This window comes from Periplaneta americana, chromosome 7 (assembly GCF_040183065.1).
Source record: "Periplaneta americana isolate PAMFEO1 chromosome 7, P.americana_PAMFEO1_priV1, whole genome shotgun sequence".
Lineage (NCBI taxonomy): Eukaryota > Metazoa > Arthropoda > Insecta > Blattodea > Blattidae > Periplaneta > Periplaneta americana.
The window spans coordinates 103,942,763-103,966,233 of NC_091123.1; the positions used below are offsets into that span (position 1 = coordinate 103,942,763).

Genomic DNA, 23,471 nt, shown 5'->3' on the forward strand with positions numbered 1-23,471 from the left:
AAAATGGTATTCGAGTTTTTTGTTGCTCTTTACTCAAGGAATCACCCACCAGAATTATTGACATTACTTACGGTTCACTCTGTATATAAGAAGAAGTTTGTAGCAAGCCATTTTGTTGGCTATCATTAGTCATTACTTTGCACTATAACAGTTTCGTTTTTCTCTCCACTATTTTCTGAAATCTCTTACATCCACCCCTAACTAATTTCTTCTACTGCCTTCATTCCAAACTAAAGACTTAATTTAACTTATTTAAAATTGTCACTACCACACTCCTTTCTTGGATTTTTTTTTTTTTTTACTTATCTCTATCTCATTTTGCTTACTACTAATCACTAATTATTGCTTTCCCTATACAAATAGATTCTTTATTACATACAGTATATTGCTTCCGTTTACCAGCCAATGTTCCCGTATGGGAACAGTATTTTGAAATATTTTTTAAAATTATTTAAATGTCATTGTTGATTTAAAATAAAATTGTATTATGTTAACAAACAACTGAACTTTATTTATGCATTCTTGTTTCGTACTTTACTTGACTCATGTGCTGATAAAAAATATTTTAAATGTCGTTTTTGGAGAAAATCACATTTATTAATAAATAAATCTAACTCAAACGTGTTTTCAATGAGTTTTAGTACTTTTATACTAATCATAAGCACCTAACATAATCTCGGCATGGAATTCGTTGCATGTGGACCATTCCCTAAATCTTGGGAATAGGAAGAAACTTAATGTTCCCAATTGGGAACATTGGCAGGTAATAATATACAAGTATATTGTTTAGCTGTTATTTTATTTTTGAATTTCTTTGATGTTATTCAGAATACTGCATCGAATTCTGACCAACAACAGAAAATAATGGTAATATATTCATACAAATCTCTGTCATTGTTGTAAGTGCAAATGCTACAAGTGGTCAGTCCGTCAGTATCTTACTAGCATTCATGTTTACCAGTATGAGATGTGACATCTAAAAAGTTTCCAACTCTCGAAGAAGCTATTGATTATATTCATCGGCTAGATAATGAAAATCTTGTAAGTGATAATGAGGAAATTGAAATTAGTCAGTTGGCTCCTAAAGAGAGTAGTAACATCACAGACAAGGAAAATATTCGAGATAATGTTCTGGAGAAAGTAGTCCCTGCAGATGTTTGTGGCGAGATTGTGGTACCGGTAACTGCTAATCTAAAGGAAAAGGAAGAAACTAGCTGTCCCAGCACTTCCAAAAAAAGCCATAAGTAACTCCATCTGGAAGAAAACTGCCATTTTTAGCAAGAAGATAGAAGAAAGTAGGAGTGAGAAGATTCTTGCAGACCAGCATCCAGAACTAATACCATTAGAACCCTAGACCTGTTCTATAAGATGCTTCCAGGAACTTATCTTGATCATCTTGCTACAATGACTCAGAGGTATGCAGCTCAGAAGGGAACACAATTCATGACCAACAAGTAAAGCATCGCTCAATTTTTTTGTTTACATCTCCTAAGTGGATATCATTCTGTTTCTGCAGAAGGCAGGAGATAAGCTTGGTAAAGTTACGCCAATATATGAGTAATTAGAAAAAAAATCTCCAGCAGTTCAGGATATTCCACTATATAATGTGTATCAATGAATCTAATGTCTGAAACTGTCAAAGGCTTGATTTAATTTAAAAAATTTTTTTCCAGCTAGACTGCCCAGCCGTCCACTGTGCAGTGACATTAACATTGGCAACTATATACTAGGGCATTTGAAAAGTAAAGGCAACGTAGTTACTGTTTCACACTAAATTTATTTAGATTACTTTTTGATGTTACATACTTCAAATATAGTCTCCTGCCATGTCAACAATATATTGCCAAATTCTTGGAAGACAACAGACTCCATCTGCAGCAGCATTTCTGAATATCTCTCTCACTCATCATTCTAAAGCTCTTTGGATGTCAACTCTTATCGAAAGCGAATGCCTTGCTTCTACCCAACTTGCAGTAGTTCAGTATGATAGGACTTCTCTCCCATAGGCATTCTTGTAATGCTCTAAAGCACTGAGTTGCATGTTTTTCTCCTGCAACTTGAATTTTTATGAAGCACCTTTGTTTGTACCTTTAGAGCTGTGTTGTTTACTACAAATCAGAAACAGCCACTGTATTTACAAAATATGACTACTTCAAGACTTTCATTATTGCAAATTTATGAAACAGTCGCTGCTCTATTATGTAGTACAAAATTTCAATGGTCACTTCTAGGAGCACTGATTTACAGCATTGTTGCCATTACTTGCTGAATGCCCTAGTAGTAGGTGTCATCTCTAGAAGAAAGTTGTTGTTTTCTAATGCCAGGCGTTTGACAAAAAAAGTTATTTTGACCTCTTGCACTCCACTATTTTTCAAAGATATTATCATGGTCAGCCACTGAAGCACAGATTTTGAGGTGCTTCGAACCCATTTCTTGGTTTGAGTTGCACAATGGGCAGTTGGGGGACTGATATATTCCAATTCTATGCAGGTGTTTGGCCAAACAATCATGGCCTGTTGCCAATCTAAATGCAGGTACAGACGATTTTCGTGGTAAATCGGGAATTAACTGTGGATTATGATGCAGAGATTTCCATTTTTTCCCTTGAGATTGTGTTATCAAATTTTGTTTGTTGAAATCTAAGTATATAGATATAGCCTATTAATTTGTCCTACAGAATTTATCTGTAATATTGACACTTATTTGAGGAGAAAAATCGCTCCGGTGCTGGGGATCGAACCCGGGTCCTTGGTTCTATGTACCAAGCGCTCTGACCACTGAGCTACGCCGAATTCAACGCACTGGATCGAACTTTCCTCCTTCGATGTTTCCCTTTGTGGCCTGACTCCAAGTTAAGCATATATATATATATATATATGTATAAATTCTCATAGCTAGCAGTGCATTAATAACTGCGGATTTCTGGCCAACAAGTCACTCAGCTGAGTGCGCTCCTAGTATAATGGTAGTTGACATTAGACATATACGCCAACATATATGACACATATTTAGACACGTTTATTTGATAAGTCAACCCCTGGAATGTTTACAATGGTAGCATGTCGCCTGTAGCTTGTGGTCGTCATTGTTGCCAATTTAGTGACTGTGATTTTTGTTGTTGCACTTTTTATTAATAAAATTAAGTAAGGTACTTTGAAGCTTTAACATTATTTTAAATTATAAGTCTCAGTGAAGATTGCAAAATAATCTAATAAATAACTGAAGTAACTTGAAATTATTTAATCAAGAAATTTAATGTGTTGTATAAGCTTCAAAGATTCACGTTACTGACTACACTGACTATAAGAAGAAATTTATTGTAGGCCTATACATCATGTACATGTATGTTGTAAGGGAGGGGGTATGCCTTTTTTAAATCGAGATGTGCCAGGGGGAAAAATCTTGGGGTAGCATACTGCCTCTGGTTTTCTCCCACTTCCTTCACTGCTGACTGCAATTCATGCAACTGTATAGCTCGTCACATTTCTGCATAATAATTTTATTGCAATGTGTATTCCTGGTATAATAGAATCAGCATAGCAATGATGATGATGATGTTAATAATAATAATACTCTAGGTCAGACGTCTCCAAAAGCGTACTCGCGAGTAAGCCCCTGAACGGAACTGAAGCCATAATGAGCGCGCTCCACCTCACCCATCCCACCTGTACTGTACTCAATGTTTTTGCGCAAACGAAGAGCAGTGGCGGACTGCCATTAGCATTGTGTTGGTCGGAGTGTTCCACCGTTTAACAATGTCTTCTAATCATGGGCATAGTACATTCAATGATGAAAGGGAAGAGAAATTTTTTTGTGTTAGTGGGGAGAATGTGAAATGCTTAATTTGTTCGAAAATTTTTAACGGTGTGTTAAAATTCAACATGCGACGACACTACTCTACTCTTCACAAAGAATATCATACAATTACAGGCATGTTGGACATGTGAAAATAATTTATTTTGGGACTATCTGAATAACTGTTGGTTATACATAATAATCAGTATATTACAATATGTTTACATTCTGTTCGGCATGACAAACATATAATTTTTCGTTTAATTTTAGGTGAAATGCGTAGGCCTACAAATATTTTGATAAATATAAAACAAGAAAATACAAACAAAAATCACACACGGTCCTCAGTCTTAAACAAAAAAAGCTTCTTGCTAGCTATGTTCTAGCTTGGAAATCGTGCATATAGGACGTTACTAAAATATTGTGTCCAGAACAAAGTCAAAGTTTAAGAAAATTAAATTGTTTCCAATTACAGTTCAGAGAAGGATTTTCAAGATTGTAAATGTAATTGAATCTGAAGTCGAAACCACAATTAACCAGTTAGTAGCTTACTCACTTGCATTGGACAAAAGCACAGATAGAAATGACAAAGCTCACCTAGCCATTTTCATCTGAGGAGTTAATGAACATTTTACTGCGTCTGAATGTCTTCTAGATGTAATTACAAAATACAACTGGAGAAGATCTCTTCCAGGCACTGAATTTTTTTTATTTATTTTATTTTATTGGGTTATTTTACGACGCTGTATCAACATCTAGGTTATTTAGCGTCTGAATGATATGAAGGTGATAATGCCGGTGAAATGAGTCCGGGGTCCAGCACCGAAAGTTACCCAGCATTTTCTCGTATTGGGTTGAGGGAAAACCCCGGAAAAAACCTCAACCAGGTAACTTGTCCCGACCGGGATTCGAACCCGGGCCACCTGGTCCCAGGCACTGAAAGGCACCATAGAACAGAAGAGGTTGAATTTGCAATGGCTTGTGTCAATAGCAACAGACGGAGCTCCAGCTTCATAGTATGTCAAAATAATATACAAACTTATGATATTTCTTATTCTTTTGATGTTAGTTGTAAACATAAGAAGACTGTTGCTGCGAACCCCCACTGACCGCTCCCATCTGTTGAGGTATGAGTACACTGTGTTCGGCGGGCAGCATCAAGAGCACGAATGATGATACGCTTTTTGGAGACCTCTGCTCTAGGTATACGAATTACATAAGCGTCATACCCTTCGCTTGTGCATGTTGTGATTGCATATTGTATAATGTCTTTTTATATTGCTCTGTAGTATACCTTTAAACATAGCAAATACTTAATGTTTTTACCAAACTCTTAACAAAAATATTCCTCCTCTCACATTGTCCAAGTTTTCGCGATGACGATGGTTTTGATTGTGCATTGTCAAACACTGTTAGTATGAATAGTAATACAGTAGATACTGTTGTGTTTAGATAGCTTGGCCGGTGTTACGTGCGAACATTTCAGTAGGGGTGATGTAGAGTGAGTCAGTTTCTCAGCAGATTCAATGCATCAGGAATGGGAGGGAGAACTGCATGCATACTGATGTAACTTATAGCTATGTTGAAAAACATTTGTTACGTAACTACACTCCATGGGAGATTACAATTTTTCCACTCACTGCTATCCAAACGCTCAGACTTAACACAATGCAGTCTTCTTTTTTCGCCCTTGCGCTCACAGTAAAATGAATTACAATATCTTTATTGGTTCAATTACAGTACTAACGTTTTTGGAATAGTTTACAGGAGCTGCACAGCGACTAACCCATACATCCTGTTCTTTCCTTATTAGTATCAAATGGACTTGCCTGGTTTACTGTGCAGAATGTTATGATTGGCCAAGCTGTCTAAATACAACAGTAGTTGAATAGTCTTCTGCGGTTGAGCAGAGAGGGAGAAGCAAGAGAATGCACTCTTTACATTACTAGGAAATGGATTTCTAGGTGCTAAATAAAAAGAAGAGAGATTTAGGATTTTATAAAATCCATTTTGGGAGTTCATATAAAATTAAAAATAATTTTAATTTTAGTAAATATTCCAATAACTAATTCGTAAGCTGTCACCTAACCTGGAAAACATACCACTTCTTTTATGCCAGGATGGACTTTTCCAAACGAACTTCGGTTCCTGGAAATTAGGTAAAATCTTCTTTCCTTCCCTTCTAAGACCAACTTGTCAGGCTAGTGTTTGTCTGTAAGAGTTTTTTTTTTCATTTTAAATAGCATTTTTGTGGTTTTTTGGGCATTTTTGCATTTAGAGTACCAATATTTTTATTTTAAATATACGAAAAATACTGTGACAGCGACGTGAGATTCGAACTCACGACCAGCGTCCCGCAAGAAAGCAGATCGCGCGGAGCACGGAGGGATGGCGCGCGGCGGAGTAGTGGGGAAAGGGGCCTACACGCGAGGGGAGGCTGCGCGCGCAGCTGCTACTTAACGCAGTGAATGGGGAACGGAACTTCCCGACCCTTTGAGAAGTCCGTCGAAGTGGAGATATACAGATAATTCTCTACACACCTGTAGAAAATTCTCGCAACTATGATTTTGCTATAAAAGAAGAAGCGCCAGCGAACTCGAGCAGTTTTCAGTTAGCCAGTCAGTGAGAAAGCCAGAGCAAGCAAGCCAGTCTTGTGTACCGGAGTTCGACTCGAGTGTGCGTCCGCATCTGCGTAAGCATCCGAAGGCCTGAGTTCGAGTGCAGTGGACCGCAGTTGGAGGGGCCTGAGTTCGAGTGCAGTGGACCGCAGTTGGAGGGACCTGAGTTCGAGTGCAGTGGACCGCAGTTGGAGGGACCCGAGTTCGAATACAGTGAACTGTCTCTGAAGGTCTGTGGTTCGAGATACTGTGAACTCGAGTGACTGAGATAGAAGAACTGTGAACAGAGAACTGGTAGTTCTGATTTGTAAATAGTGCTTTGTAAATATTAGTTAAGATTAACAGTTCATTGTTGTTCGTACTAGTCCAAGTAAATTGTCATTGTCATCAGTGGAGTGCTATAACGAATACTGTGTTGAGTGAAAATCCAATTGTTGACGAGAGCGTTTAAGGCGAATTGTAGAAAGGAATTATTGTTGTGACGAATAAATTACATTGTTGTTACTAATAAAATTCACATTGGTGTCAGAATCGGGACATTATCGACAATGGAGAACCTATAGCAAATCCTGCAAGCCATCGCGGAAATGAAAGCTGAAATGAAAAACGACATAAGTGCAGTAAAAGCAGAAATGAAGAACGATATCAGTGAGGTCAAGAACGACATAAGTGAAGTGAAAACTGAGATGAAAGGCGACATAAGCGGAGTGAAAGATGACGTCACTACGCAAATTGAAAGCGTTTCGGCCCACGTAGATGGAATTGTCGCCATCGTAAAAGACGAACTTAAGGCCGATTTGGATAAACTAAACCAGAATTTTACAACTATAAACGAGACAGTAGCCGAGTTGAGACAGGAGGTAGACCATTTCGACGGCAAAATCCGCGATCTCGAACGTCGTCAAGAGGAAACGTGTGTGCTGATGGACCAACATGCTGTAGAAAACAAGCACATCCTCGCGTTGGTGGATCGCCAGGCTAGAGAACATAAACAGATAGTTTCCGAGGAGGTTCGACGTGCCATGCAAGAAGCGGCCACAGAGTTGAGGACTCCCTATAGTGGCCCTGCGGAACCATCGCCTTCAGCCAGACATCACAACGTCAAGACGCCGAAGTTCGACGGTACGACGTCTTGGGCGATATTCCGTCGCCAGTTCGAGGCCATCGCAGAGCACAATGGGTGGACGCCGGCAGAGAAAACTATTCAGCTGCTGGCCGCACTTCAGCGACAGGTGTCGGAGATTCTTCACAGCGTTCCAGAAGATGGGACAGCCGCTGAGATAATGGCGGCCCTGGAGGGACGTTATGGTGACCATCAACTTGCGGCAGCATTCAGGACCTAACTAAAAACGAGGGTCCAACAGTCAGGCGAGTCCCTACTAGAATTTGCGATGGCAGTGGAACAACTGGCCCATAAGGCGCTCAGGGGCCCACCTAATGATTTCATCGCTGGAGAGGCGGCCTACACCTTCGGCAGCGGAGTTCGAGACCCCGAAATCAGACAACAGCTACTCCTGGCAGAGCATCGTACCATCAACGCAGCTCTGGCGGCGGCCCTCAGGATGGAGGCAGCAAAGTTGACGGCGAACGTCTCGACGTCGCACCGGATTAGGAGCGTCGCGGCGGCCGACGTCGAGGAGCGTCAACCGAAATCACCCGAGCGACGAAGACGAGGAGTGTCTACCTGCTGGTCTTGTGGCGAGCCTGGACACCTGAGGAGGGACTGTGACCGATCTGGTCACAAACAGGAAAACTAAAAGGGGCCGATGCGATGAGGGGCACGTCGGCGCCGTCATCACCATCCCCTCGGCTGATCTTGAAGACGGTTAACAGAAGATGCGACGATGGGCTGATTGCTGACGGATGGATAAGAGGCCGCCCATGCAGAGTACTGGTAGACAACGGGGCGTCGCTCACTATCGCCAGACCTGAAGTCGTGCGTGGCCTACCTGGGAGGACGCCGCTGCTACGTACTGCCTCAGGCGAGAGCCTGCCCATCCAGAAAGAGGTTTTCCTGGATTTGACCTTGGGAAAGAGGAGACTGGAGATGTGGGTGTTCGTCGCCTACATCACTGAAGACGTCATCCTGGGACTCGACGCCATGCGGATCTTCGATGCAACAGTGGACGTCTGGCGCCGTATCCTCCGTTTTGGTCAGGATGAAGTGTTCCTGAGGGACGTCGAAGACCAACCCATGGCCAGCAGACTCACCTTGGAGGATCATGTGACAATTCCGGCAGGCTGCGAGATGGTGGTGACGGCAAGACTGGACGGACAACCTAAGAGAAACCTGCTCCTCGATTCGCAAACAACTCCGATAGATGGGGTTTATGTGGCCAGATCCCTACTCCCGAATCAGAATGTGGTACCGGTGAGGGTCCTGAATGTCACCAATCGGGACAAGGAGGTGCCTAGTGGAACTGTACTAGGTAACGTCGAGCCGGTGGTATCTGTGACGTCGCTGGCAGAAAACGAGGAGTGTCACCGACCACGTCCAGATCTAGACCCATCACTGAAAGAGCTGGCTCGAGAATTGCCGGCGAATTTAAGCAAAAAAGAAAGAAGACAAGTCCACGATCTACTGACAGAGTTTCAGGACGTGTTCAGTCTGTCTGAAAACGACTACGGGAGAACGGAGAAAGTTCAGCACCGCATCGACACCGGAAATGCTCGCCCAATCAGACAACCTCCTCGACGCGTCCCTCTAGCTAAACAGAGGGAGATTGACAGACAATTGGAGGGCATGAAAGCAAGAGGGGTCATCGAGGAATCCGACAGCCCTTGGTCATCACCTGTGGTGCTGGTGAAGAAGAAGAATGGGGACCTGCGTTTCTGCGTGGACTAAAGAAGACTGAATGACGTCACCAGGAAAGACTGCTTTCCCCTTCCACGAATTGACGACACGTTGGACACCCTGGCCGGAGCAGAGTGGTTCTCGACGTTGGATCTCAAGTCAGGATACTGGCAGGTGGCGCTACATCCTGAGGACAAGGAGAAAACGGCATTCTCTACAGGCCAGGGACTATGGCAGTTCACCGTTATGCCGTTCGGCCTCTGCAACGCCCCGGCTACATTCCAGAGACTAATGGAGTCCGTAATGAGAGGCCTGACATACGACACCTGTTTGCTGTACCTTGATGACGTCATCGTGGTGGGCAAGACTTTCGGCGAACAGCTGTTGAACCTGAGGAAAGTGTTCGAGAGACTGCGACAAGCCAGACTAAAGTTGAACCCGAAGAAATGTCATCTATTCCAGAAGAAGGTCAACTACCTGGGGCACATGTAGGGACCAACGGAGTGGCCACGGACCCGGAGAAGCTACAAGCCGTCAGATGATGGCCGAGACCGAGGGACAAGCAGGAGCTGCGCTGCTTTCTCGGCCTCTGCACTTATTACAGAAGGTTCGTAGCTGGGTACGCCAACATCGCTAAGCCTCTAACCCAGCTGACCGAGGAGAAACGACCATTCCAGTGGACAGACGAGGCGGAGTCATCCTTCCAGTCGCTGAAAGAGGCGCTCTGCACTGCTCCTGTACTGGGATATCCCATCCCTGGAAGGAAGTTCACGCTCGACACGGACGCTAGCAACGTAGGCATCGGCGGAGTACTCTCTCAGGAACAGGACGGGCAAAAGAGGGTGATTGCCTACTTCAGCCGAACACTATCCAAGGCTGAGAGAAACTACTGTGTGACGCGTAGAGAACTTCTTGCCATTGTGGAAGCCCTGAAGCATTTCCACAAGTATTTGTATGGCCAGGAATTCCATCTGAGGACAGACCATTCTGCACTCACCTGGCTATTGGGCTTCAAGAATCTGGAGGGGCAGACCGCCCGTTGGGTTCAAGACTGCAGGAGTACAACTTCACCTCTGAACACCGACAAGGGAAGAAACATTCCAACGCTGATGCCTTATCACGACGCCCGTGCCCGGATGGCTGTAAACACTGCCTGAAAGTAGAAGAGCGTGATGGCGCCCACGCAGTCCGAGCAATTGCCGCCCAGCCGAGCCCAGGATGGGATAACGCCGCCATAAGGAGGGAGCAGCTGGAGGACCCAAACATTGGACAGCTACTGCGTGATGTGGAGTCCGGCCAGAGACCAGTGTGGGCCGATATCGCAAACCGTAGCACCACTTACAAGAGCTACTGGGCCCAGTGGGAATCCTTCACTGTCAAGGACGGTATCCTGAAGAGGATTTGGGAGTCGGCCGATGGAAGGACCCGCATAGAACAACTTGTCCTGCCTAGGAGCAAGGTGAAGGAAGTGCTGGAGGAGACTCATGCTGGAGTGACTGGAGGACACCTGGGAGCCAACAAGACGCTGGACAAGTTAAGACAGAGGTTCTACTGGTTGCATCAGAGAACCGACACGGAACAATGGTGCCGAAGATGCGACACCTGTGCGGCCAGTCGCGGACCAAGGACACGCAGCAGGGGAGCCATGCAGCAGTACAACATGGGAGCTCCTTTTGAGAGGATCGCCATCGACGTTGCTGGACTATTCCCGGTCACGGATCGCGGGAACCGCTACCTGCTAGTCGCCATGGATTACTTCACAAAATGGCCAGAGGTGTACGCGATTCCCAACCAAGAGGCTTCGACGGTGGCCGACGCGCTGCTTGACAACTTCATCTGCCGATTCGGGGTGCCCCGGGAATTGCATAGCGATCAGGGGCGCAACTTCGAATCCAACCTGATGGGAGAATTGCTCGAGCGTCTGGGGGTGCATAAAACCAGGACCACTCCCCTCCACCTACAGTCCGATGGTATGGTGGAACGCTACATCAAAACCTTGGAAGAGCATCTGCGGAAGGTGGTGTCCAACCATCAACGAGACTGGGATGCCAGAGTCCCACTGTTCCTCTTGGCCTACAGAGCTTCGGTCCACGATACAACAGGGATGACACTGGCAAACATGGTCTTCGGGAGAGAGCTGCGCCTGCCCTGTGATCTGCTGTTTGGCACGCCACCCTGCGCCGACCAGCCAGCGACTGACTATGTGGCAGAACTCACCGAGAAGTTGAATGGAGTTCACCAACTGGCCAGAGAGCACCTCAAGATGGCCAGCGACAGGATGAAGGTGCGCTACGACAGATTAGCCAACTCTGCTGGATTCCAGGAGGGCGACCTGGTGTGGCTGTATCGACCTACCAGGACCAAAGGGAAATCACCAAAGCTGCAGCGTGCCTGGGATGGACCATACCGCGTGGTGACCCGGATCAACGACGTGGTGTACCGCATCCAGCGACAACCTCGAGGGAAGATGATGGTGGTGCATCTGGACCGATTAGCAGCCTACCAAGGGACTGCCCGGGACGAGCAGCCCTAAGGAGGGGGCAATGTGACAGCGACGTGAGATTCGAACTCACGACCAGCGTCCGGCAAGAAAGCTGATCGCGCGGAGCACGGAGGGATGGCGCGCGGCGGAGTAGTGGGGAAAGGGGCCTACACGCGAGAGGAGGCTGCGCGCGCAGCTGCTACTTAACGCAGTGAATGGGGAACGGAACTTCCCGACCCTTCGAGAAGTCCGTCGAAGTGGAGATATACAGATAATTCTCTACACACCTGTAGAAAATTCTCGCAACTATGATTTTGCTATAAAAGAAGAAGCGCCAGTGAACTCGAGCAGTTTTCAGTTAGCCAGTCAGTGAGAAAGCCAGAGCAAGCAAGCCAGTCTTGTGTACCGGAGTTCGACTCGAGTGTGCGTCTGCATCTGCGTAAGCATCCGAAGGCCTGAGTTCGAGTGCAGTGGACCGCAGTTGGAGGGGCCTGAGTTCGAGTGCAGTGGACCGCAGTTGGAGGGACCTGAGTTCGAGTGCAGTGGACCGCAGTTGGAGGGACCCGAGTTCGAGTACAGTGAACTGTCTCTGAAGGTCTGTGGTTCGAGATACTGTGAACTCGAGTGACTGAGATAGAAGAACTGTGAACTGAGAACTGGTAGTTCTGATTTGTAAATAGTGCTTTGTAAATATTAGTTAAGATTAACAGTTCATTGTTGTTCGTACTAGTCCAAGTAAATTGTCATTGTCATCAGTGGAGTGCTATAACGAATACTGTGTTGAGTGAAAATCCAATTGTTGACGAGAGCGTTTAAGGCGAATTGTAGAAAGGAATTATTGTTGTGACGAATAAATTACATTGTTGTTACTAATAAAATTCACAATACTAAAAAGGCGCTTTTTAGACACAAACATAGTAGATCTATGTTGGTAAAGAAATTTGTAAATTTGATTATTGTTCACGGCAGATCATTAGCACTCATAGATGACTTAGCCTCCTGTAATTTCGTCAGTTTGATTCTGCTGGAATCTTGGTCAAGAAATATCAGCTTACACAAAATTCGCGACCATATTAAGAGCAATAGAGATTCGGCATAATATACGTAATGAGATAAGTGGAAAAATGGTATTTCTAAAAATTTATGCTGCACCTTGTGTTGATTTTCAATTCTTGGGAATTAATGTTGACAGCGCAATCATAATTATACATAGGCCTTCTGTTGCAGTTAAAGAACTTTTCTATAGTCATGAGCATGACACATGATGCTGAAACAGTGAAGAAGGTTGTCTTAACTGTTTGTTAGGCAACATATTTATTTAGTAACCACAGATAAGAGGTGGAATAAAATTAAACTCGTGAAGATGCTTACACTTGATTAAATAGATGATCATACAAGTAACATTGAAGAGTCGGCCTGGTTGGCGGAGTTGGTATAGCGCTGGCCTTCTATGCCCGAGGTTGTGGGTTCAATCCCGGGCCAGGACAATGGCATTTAAATGTGCTTAAATGCAACAAACTCATGTCAGTAGATTTATTGCCATGCAAAAGGACAAAATTCCAGCACTCCAGCAATGCTGATATAAACTCGGCAGTTGCAAGCGTCGTTAAATAAAACATAACATTTTTTTTAACAACACTGAAAATGGCATAAATAATACGTTGCATATTATGTGGAATGAAGCAGAAAATTCTATGTTAGTGGTTGATACTGAAAGTAGTCTTATTTTCAGCAGAGATGGAACAGCATTGAGAACTTCATTTGCAGAAAGGTTGAGATTCATGGTTACTTCTGTGAGGTATAGAGCTTATACTCCTCAGTTGACTGTAAATGACATACTGAAAGATTCCATAGCCATATTATTGCCCAAGTGCAGAGCATATGCAAAAAATTGCGTACCTTTACTGTAAGAGGTGTACTACAAGCAATATGACAGCGAAAACCAGTACTAGACTGCCACTAGATATGCTTTAGCACTTGCTGGAACTGAAGCCATGTTGCATTGGCACCAATCAAATTTTACATTTGTCGTCTCAAACTTGGATCAACATGCAATCTATTGTAAATACTTTAATGCCAGCTCGTACAGCCACAAAACACCTGCAAGAAGACCAATGAACTATTTTGACTTCTGTTGTGTTCGGACCCACTGCATCTTAGAAACAACGAAAGTAAAAACATCTGTTCGAGAATGACATCTTCCTTGCAGGACTGTACCATAATCTAAGATACAAAGGGTCATCTCGCAGAAAGAAACTGAAAGGGCTAAGCAGCATTTGATGAATTCATGGATTCATATTAAGAGGATGGAATCATTGCATGTTCCCGCTGCCAGTCAAATTCACACGACGAAATTGAGAGCATGACGAAAGGTTTAGAGAAAGAAAGAAAATAAAATCGAGATCTTCGTGCCAGCCTCTTCACATTCTCTGATCTTCCCTGACTGCAATCCAAAGAAAACATTTTTAACCCCTTACCGCATGGGACAGTCTTGGACACACCGATTTTATATTCAAATAACTTAAGTAGTTCTTTCTCAACTGATGTCACTTATGGTCAAATTCAATTCTTGACAGAGTGCCACATCTGTCCCAGTATCCAGTTTGAAATATTATATGCTTATATTATAAGTTATATGAATATAAAACCGGTATGTGCCATATCTGTTCCAGAATGCAGTAAGGGGTTAACTATTGGCACAAAAACAAACATGCAGTGCCTCAGCTGCACTACAGTTCCTTCAATACAAGTTCCTGTTTAAAGACTTTCCTCATCCTTAAAATACATACTATCTCCACACTGTTACAACTTACAGAGTGGCATTATAGATAACATTTTGGTAAAGATTTTAGTAATTTCAGTTATACAAACGTAACTGTATAAGTAATACCTGTATTATTATCGAAACTTAATAATTTCGATATACAAGTTTTCTTTACAGTCAACTACTGTCAGAAAAATTATTACATTTTTATACCATTGTTGTGCTCCAAATAAATATATATATATGCAATATTTACTACATTAAATTTAATGTTCTCTCTGTTCATTTTTGCTTTCTACCTAATATTGTAAATGATTGGAGCCGCCCTATATCTTTATCATCCGCTTTTATATTACTGTACATCTGTTTCAGTCAGACTTGTTTTGATTCCAATATGGATGCCACTTGATAATCAACAAAGTTGTTTTCATAATTATGCTCAAGGTGATTACTTAAATCTTTACACTAGCCTATATAATTGTGACTAGAATTATTGTGTGTATCAAGCCAATGATGTAAATGTAGCAACTAATTCACTATGTTCGAATGTTAAAAATGCCATATGTCAGTCAATTCCAATCACAATGACTAAAAGGTCTAAATATCCTGAATGGTTTTTAAACAGCTTACGTCAACTTATCAGAAAAAAAGATATGGCACACAAAAAAATATAAAATATTCAATACTGATGCCTATTACCAAATTTTTTTCTAATTATAGAAAACTAGTAAACTCTAAAATCAAAACTGATAAATTAATTTGGCTTAAAAAATCATGAAAATTTAAAAAATTAACCCAGGAAATTTTGGAAATACGTTGAATCATTTCATAAAACTGATAACCACCCATATGAATTAATTATTAAAGATAAACACCTTACTGATGAAAAAGATATTGTCAACTCATTTGCTAACCATTTCAATTCAGTTCAGAAAAAAGCTTACTCTTAAGGCACAAAACAATAATAACAATTTGTACAGACTGTCTATCTATACCTATAGGGTAACACATAATGATGTAAGGAAATCAATTAAAAAATTAAAGCCCACCAAATAAATGGGCACTGATGGTATTCCAGATGTTATAATAAAAGAGTGTTCTGAAATTCTTATATCTCTATTAGTTCACATATTTAACTTAAGCTTTAAAACTGGGGTATTTCCATCATACTGGAAACAAGCAGCAGTTATTCCTTAAAAATGGCAAAAGGAATGTAGTTGGTAACTACAGACCTATCTCTATTTTAAATAATTTCTCAAAAATTTTTGAAACTATAATTCACAAATATATTTCCTTTTTTGTAAAAAACAAATTAAATTCTGGAAGCACAGATTTACTAAATCCAAATCTACTACAACTAACTTAGTCTCTTATTTGAATCAGATTGTACCAGTTGTTGAATCCCAGGGCCAAACAGATGCAATATATTTTGATTTCAGTAAGGCATTTGACATAGTTCCACATTCTATTCTGTTGCCTAATTAGATAATGTAGGATTATCGGTAAGCTACGTAAGCTGGTTTGAAAATTATTTACACGATAGACAATCAAGTGTACGAATTTAAAATACTCTCTCTGATCCATTTAATATTATTTGTGGTGTGCCCCAGGGCTCAACTTTAGGACCTCTTCTATTTTTAATCTTCATTGACAATATTTGCAAAAGAATAAGTTCTGACTATCTATTATTTGCTGACGATCTTAAAATTTTCTTAAAATCAATAGTGTTGCTGACTGTCAATTTCTCCAGGATGACATTAATTCAATTACCAATTGGACATTTGATAACGGGATGATGATTAATGAATCCAAAACTTACGTAATATTATTTTCAAGGAAAACCTCTACACTAAAATATAACTATCATCTAAAAAATGTATTAATTAACAGAAAAGATTGTATTAGAGACCTCGGTATATTAATTGACAATAAATTACATTTTCACAACCACATTGATTATATTTATAACCATGCAATAAGAATGTTAGGAATAATTCGGTCAATTACTTATTCTTTTTCAACACCTGACTCTCTTTTAATACTATACTATACATTAGTGAGATCGAAACTCGAATATGCATCCGTAGTTTGGAACTCTATTACTAGTACTGATTCGGCAAAACTGGAAAATATTCAAAGGAAATTTATTTCATTATGTTCGTACAGATTTATGCCTAATAACTCTGGGTATAACTATGATAAAAAATGCGAGCACTTTAAATGTCGAAGCTTGTATGCCACACGTCATGATCTCGATTACTTATTCTTATGTAAGGTCCGTAAAGGTGACATTAATTGTCAATCTTTCTTAAACAGTGTCAGCCTTCGTATTCCTATGAAGGACATGAGACATCACAAACTCTACTATATTAGAAATTCTAAATCTTCCTCGCCGGTCTCCAGATGTATTAAAAATGCTAACTTACATGTAGGTGATTTCGATCCATTCAATGTATAGAAGTATTAGAATATGGCACTGTCTTTGCTAATATTATTTGCATAATCCTTAAACACAAATTGGTAATACTTTTGTAATAATCAACTCCTTTCCCTAAAATTTTATAGTATTCTGTAAATTAATCTTTTATTGTAATCTGTGTTCTTCATTTTGTTGTTAACTCAATTATTTAATTTGTACCATAGTTATTCATTTTAATGTATTAATTGTATCACTGTGCTGGACTTTTATTGGCCAATGGCTGTTGTCCAGCACATAAATATCAATAAATAAATAAATAATTATTATTTAGTCTCTTCACTGTTGACCTCACATGTTCTCTTTTGAATAATATAGGTAAATGATAAAAAAAAAATTGTTTATGAATAAGGAAGGGAAAAAAAAAAACGAAAAAATTCTTTATGAATAAGTATTTCATCCAATGGGTTAACATATTTCATATGTAAACTGTTTTATTTTTGCAGCATTGGTCGCCATTCTAAATCCTTGGATGTTGCTGTGAAAAGATGTGGCCATTGTTTTGGTGTATTTGAGCTTCTAGTGAATACCAGAAGGAAGTCTGGAACCATATTGCAAACACTTCCTAAGAAACGTAGTCCTGTTGGATTTGCTCGTTTTGTCAAAGAAAACTATAGTTCTGTGAAACAATTGAGAAGAGACCTCAAGCATGCAGATGTAATGCGCTTATTAGGACAGCAGTTTTCTTCAATGAAGATTGGAGCTGAAGTCAAAAAACAGCAGACATAAGACTGGGTATTAATACAATTGCAATAGAATGACAATTTTTTATGTTAAATTCAATTTTTTTTTTTTTTTTTTTTTTTTTTTTTTCTGATTTTCATCTTTCTCTACCTACTCTTTGACAGCCCTGTTGACTGTTCTTCAAAATCATTTTGTAGTTAACTTATCTAAGTAATTGAGGTATTGAATATTATTGCTGAAAACAAAATTTCAGCTTCTCTTTCTTAATGATATTTTCTAAAAATGAAATGTGACTTAGTGTTATATATTGTATTGACTGTATTGAGAATGCATGATAGCTTAACACTGAAAGTATAAAATTTTGTTGAAAAAATATAGCAATAGTCATGTCATTATCATCTCCATTATTCTCATTGTTGCTGTAGTCTTCTGTCAAGTACTAGACATACTTGTTTTTTCAATTAGTAAATACTATGACCATAAAGTGCTGTATATACTGACGAGCAAAAACAGACGCAACACTTGCTGAAATTTGATAAATCAAATTATAATGCTAATTTTAACAGTTATTGTGTGCTTCTATGGCCATGTTTACATTAGGCAAGTGTTAATTTATGTCTTAGGAGGAAAATATTGGGTACTGGATGCTTTATGACACCTTAAGTACTACTCCCTGCCTCTCACTCTCTATTGTAAGCAATTAAAATTTATGCCAGTTTTGTTTTCTGTATAAGCTGGAATTCTATGATATTCTACTCAGTTTTAAACAACATTTAAGAGAGTTAAGATAGCATTAAGCCCTAAGGACACCACTAGAACAGCCATGGTAAAGGATGGGCACAGCTTGCTTTATATGGCTCAAATGTTGCATACAACTCAAACAACTTTGCGTTCTGTGCAAAGGTATTGGGAATTGCGTTCATTCATATTCTCGAAGACCAGGATCTGGTAGGAGTTTAAATTCTGCAAGGGATAACCAGTTTTTGCACCTTCATGTTCTCCATAACTGCCACATGACTACAGTTGAAACCAGAAATCGACTTGAAAAAGTGCTAGGTGTAAATGTCAGTGAGTGGATTGCGAGGAGAAGTTACATGACGCCGAACTAGTTTCCAGAAGACCTGCCACTGGCCCAGATTTGATGCGACATCATCATCAGGCTCACATACGTTTTGCAAAATAATCATCTGTAATGGACTAGTGAACAACAGAGAAGAGTTTTATTCTTACAAGCAAACATTCTCATGGGGGCAGATAAAAAAGTTAAATTTTTTACTTCCATCATGTTGATAATGTTAAAACAAGTGCTTATATAAATTTTGGCCATTCGAGTTATTTTTCCTGGGGCAGTTTACAGAAAGAAAGCACAATTTCATGGAAAGATTTATTGGAACAGACACAGCAGTTGTTGCGCAATTTTTCAATATATTCCCCACCAGAAATGAGACATTTGTCATACCGGTTTTGACCCCAGGCGACAGACTTCTATGACACAAGGATACAAAAATTGATCCCATGGATGACAAATGTCTCAATTCCAGTGAGGAACATGCTGAAAAATAGCGCAACACTTGATGCATCTGTTTCAATAAATTTTTTCCTGAAATTGTACTTCTTTTCTGTAAACGGCCACAGGGAAAATCACTTTCTGGACGGCCTCGTAATTGCGATCGAGTAGCCAAAATTTGTATAAGCATTTGTTTCGACATTATTAACATGGTGGAAGAAAAATATTTAACTTTTTTATCTGCCCCCACGAGAATGTTTTCTTGTTAGATGAATCCCGATTCAGCCTCATATCCCCAGATGAACGAGAAAGGGTGTGAAGGAGCACTGGATGAAGGTATTCTCCATACATCTTTCCATCAAGGACAGCTTTTCATGGCAGTTCAGTGATGGTGTGGGTAAGAATGAGCTTGGCTGCCTGAATAGACTTCATCTTTGGAGCATATGTGGGACAGTTTAGGTAGAAATGTTCGTTATCACGTTCCAGAGACACTGGAAGAGCTATGAGACATTCTCAAAGAAGACTGGAAGTGTATTCCCCAGGCGGAAATTGCGGCTCTCATCAGAATTGTGCTGCAGGCTGATACAGGTATCCTATCAGTGTAAATAAATTTGCCTTTTTTTTTTTTTTTTTTTTGAGTGAAAAATACGTTTGATACATCAGTACAGTGAAATGAACAAAGATTAAGACAATAGAAATGTGTTAATTGTTTTTGAACAAATAAATAGCTTTGCTTTTAAAATCTCAAGTGTTGCTGTTTCTTTTTTTACTCGCAGGTGCATAATTTGAACTGTTTCAGAAGAAGGAATGCTGTTATTGACCACACATTTAATTGAACATCAGCTCTGTATGTGACTAAAGATATTTAAGTTTAGAAGTTAACTAAATACATACAAAATCAAAAGGACCAAGAAGATACACTATTTACTCTGCTAATATCAGTCTGTGACTTTCAAAATTATTGAAACAGAAGTAATTAAACCCTGTTATAGTTAACTTTGGTCTTTCAATTTCTTAAAGTAATGAGTAATTTATAATGTATTTTTATACAGTATTTTATTGGAAATTGTCAAGACGTGAATACATACTGCAATATACATTGCTGAGCAAAACAGTGTAACAGTTGCAATATTTAATATATATTACAAAATTATCTTGATGAGATGCAGTTTAGTTTTGGTCTAGGAACTGTTATAAACATTTTAGAATAAGAATATGACAAAATCGAGACCACCCCCATTCTTTTGTAACCCTTATATCACTGAGATATGTTTTGCAGTTTTATGATGATCAATTAAGTTTTACAATAGAACTACATATGTTTTATATCTTTCGCAGTCTTTGCTGTGTCTCCATTGTTGATCTTGTTGCATTCGGCAGTCTTTGTACACATATCCGTGAAGGAAAGTTTAACTCAAGATGGCTTTGAGTCCACAAGACACTGCAAGAGTAGTTACATTAATCAGTGATGGATGCAGCTTCAGTTCTCGTATGTTGCAAATGTACTAGGAACATCAGCCAGAGATGACCACTTTTTAACTCTGGAGGTGTTGGGAGACCACCATGTTACAGCAGTAGAGGCAAGAAATCGCCTGGAGCAGGTGCTTAATTTGGAATGTGTGAAATTGACAGACAGAATAAGAAATGAAGCTGTTTTGAAAAGAGTGGGTGAAGAAAGAATGATGCTGAAACTGATCAGGAAGAGAAAAAGGAATTGATTGCGTTACTGGCTAAGAAGAAACTGCCTGCTAAAGAATGCACTGCAAGGAATGGTGAACAGGAGAAGAGTTCGGGGCAGAAGAAGATATCAGATGATAGATGACATTAAGATACTATATGGATCATATGCAGAGACAAAGAAGAAGGCAAAAAATAGGAAAGATTGGAGAAAGCTGGGTTTGCAGTGAAAGACCTGCCATTTGGCAGAACACTATATATGTATATGTATGTATTGCATGTTGGATAGTGTTTTTGTTTTGAAATTTAATATGCATTTATCAAAAAAGTCTTAAGTGTTACTCTTTTTTTTTTTTGCTCAACAGTGTAGTGTCATCGAATAGCTTTCAGGAACATTCACTTACTGATTGTTTTTATTATTATTTTTCTTATACATGTGATTTGATCAGTACTGCTTAAATATAAGAAGAGTGGAAGAAGGAAATGTATCTATTTGACACAGTTCTCATAGTGCACAGCATATAATCTTTGTAAATTATTGTAATCCTTATAAGTAATTTAGTTTTAACAGTTTTTAAATAATTAAATTATTGTAATAATATACTTTCATTGCAGTTGTATTTATGTATTGGTATATCTTAATTTTATGAACTTAGGCTAACTAAAGACATTTTTAATTTGTGTTGTTTCATTCACATTTTGTTATGTTATTTTACATTATATATACAATATGTAACTTCAACTAAAACCAACAAATAGTGCTATGATTTCCATCTGACTAGATGCATGCTACAGTTCGTGCTTAGTATTGGAGAGTCCAGGGTTTGATTATTGAAATCAGCGATCTTGCATGGATTTTCTTTATCTTTTCCTTGAAAAATGAAGAAATACTGTATTGAATTAATCAGGAACCACATTCATCGACATAAGAAACCATTAGAAATGAAAACATTTATAACATACACAAATATCCTTCTTTGTGGATATATACTCGTGAGATCATTAAATTCCGAGACCTGTCCCATAAATGGAAATAAAATTACCTGATTTAAATTTGGCTGCCATCCTCTTCAAAGTAGTCCCCTTGGTCAGCTATACACTAATCCCAGCATGTCTGCCATTTTTGGAATGCCTCCTGGAAGTCTCGTTCTTGAAGAGTGTCAAGCACCTTCTGCGATTTGTGTTGGATCTCCTCCACTGTATTAAAACAGCGACCCTTTAACTTCAATTTCATCTTCAGAAACAAAAACAAAAGTCGCTGGGGGCCAAATCTGGTGAATATGGGGGTGAGGAACGACGACCATCTTGTTATGGGTGTAAAACTGGCATGTTGCGAGAGCTCTGTGAGCTGGCACATAGTCGTCATGGAGCATCCATTTATTCTAGAGTTATTCATGTTCATGTTCAAAATGGACATGAGGATCATTTGAACCTCTCCAAATGACATTGATGATATGAGCAATTTCTCTGATGGTGATGCGTCAATCACCATGCACAATTTGTTGAATTTTTTCTACATTTTCGGCAGTGTTGCACGTATGTGGTCGACCTGGCCTCTCGACGTTCTCCTGCGATGTTCTGCCATTTCTGAAATGTGAATGCCACTCAAAACACCTCATCCGACTCACTGCTTCATTCCTGTAGGCTTGCTTCAACATCCCATGGGTTTCAGTTGCCGATTTCCTGAAGAATTTGATGTTGACTCTCTGCTCCAACATCGTGATTTTGCAAATGTGTGGATGCATGTGCTAACAAAACCTTCTGTAACACAGGTCTCAATGAAGGTAGCACTTTGAAACTTTTGTGTTGCATCTCTTCAGGGTCGTCTAGCATCACTGCTGTGTGTACATGTCAATTATGTGATCCTTTCACCCACAGCAGACACAGTCTCGGAATTTAATGATCACAGTGAGTATATACCTTATATATTTTTTAAATCTCACATGTATTCTCTGCATCAAAGATTTCTGGTACATTGGGGGTGGGGAGGGAGCTTCATAATAATCAAAGAGCTTTGTTTGCTATGAATACATATTCCCTTTTGTCAAGTTATCAGCATGCGTATCAGGCTTACTTTACTAGAATTAAAAATCAGCTATATTTCTGTCTATTTTGCGTGAGAACACCTATGACAATATACGGGAGAATCACCTTTTATATGAAGTTATGCAGTCTTGCTCACTCATAAACTATTCTGCAAAATCAAGATGTGGAATTCGAAAGGCAATATCTGATACATTAGTTTAATTGGTTAAGACGTGCAGCCAGTAATGATAAAGTTGTGGGGTTGAGTCTCACATATCGGTATGCAATTTTAATGTAAGAACCAGGGAGTATTATTATGCAGATTTCTTCATCATTGATTGTGCGCCATATTTCATTATTTCAGGACTTATGATCTTAAATTCCAGCATTGATTCGAATAAGATTTAAGTTGAAAGAACAGATAATATTCAATAACAATGAACATGGTCTTGATTTACAGGGAGGTGTGTGTGGTATGCAGATGGACATAATATAGGTGTCGCAGCAAATTCCCACAAAGATTACTCCATCACCTAATGGGAGGTATTAATAACAAAAAGAAGCGTCTTAAGAGGCACAACTCGCGAAAAAGTTGAGGTCACCAGTCGTAATCGATCTGTTTTTGATTAATAACAACTTCTCCTATCCA

General features: G+C 39.9%; 1 protein-coding gene across 13 annotated transcripts in view; it reads left to right on the forward strand.

Annotated features, from left to right (window-relative positions):
* Window positions 1–21,474, forward strand: part of LOC138703320 (germ cell nuclear acidic protein-like) — a 300,735-nt gene extending 279,261 nt beyond the window's left edge. For 4 of the 13 annotated variants that reach the window (XM_069831106.1, XM_069831110.1, XM_069831112.1 and 1 more), the window contains one exon: window positions 17,376–21,474. In XM_069831106.1, coding sequence (XP_069687207.1) covers window positions 17,376–17,658 — 283 coding nt within the window. In that variant the 3' untranslated portion in view covers window positions 17,659–21,474. The other 9 variants (XR_011333098.1, XM_069831107.1, XM_069831111.1 and 6 more) reach the window with 9 other exon arrangements.
* The last annotated feature ends 1,997 nt before the right edge of the window (window positions 21,475–23,471 follow it).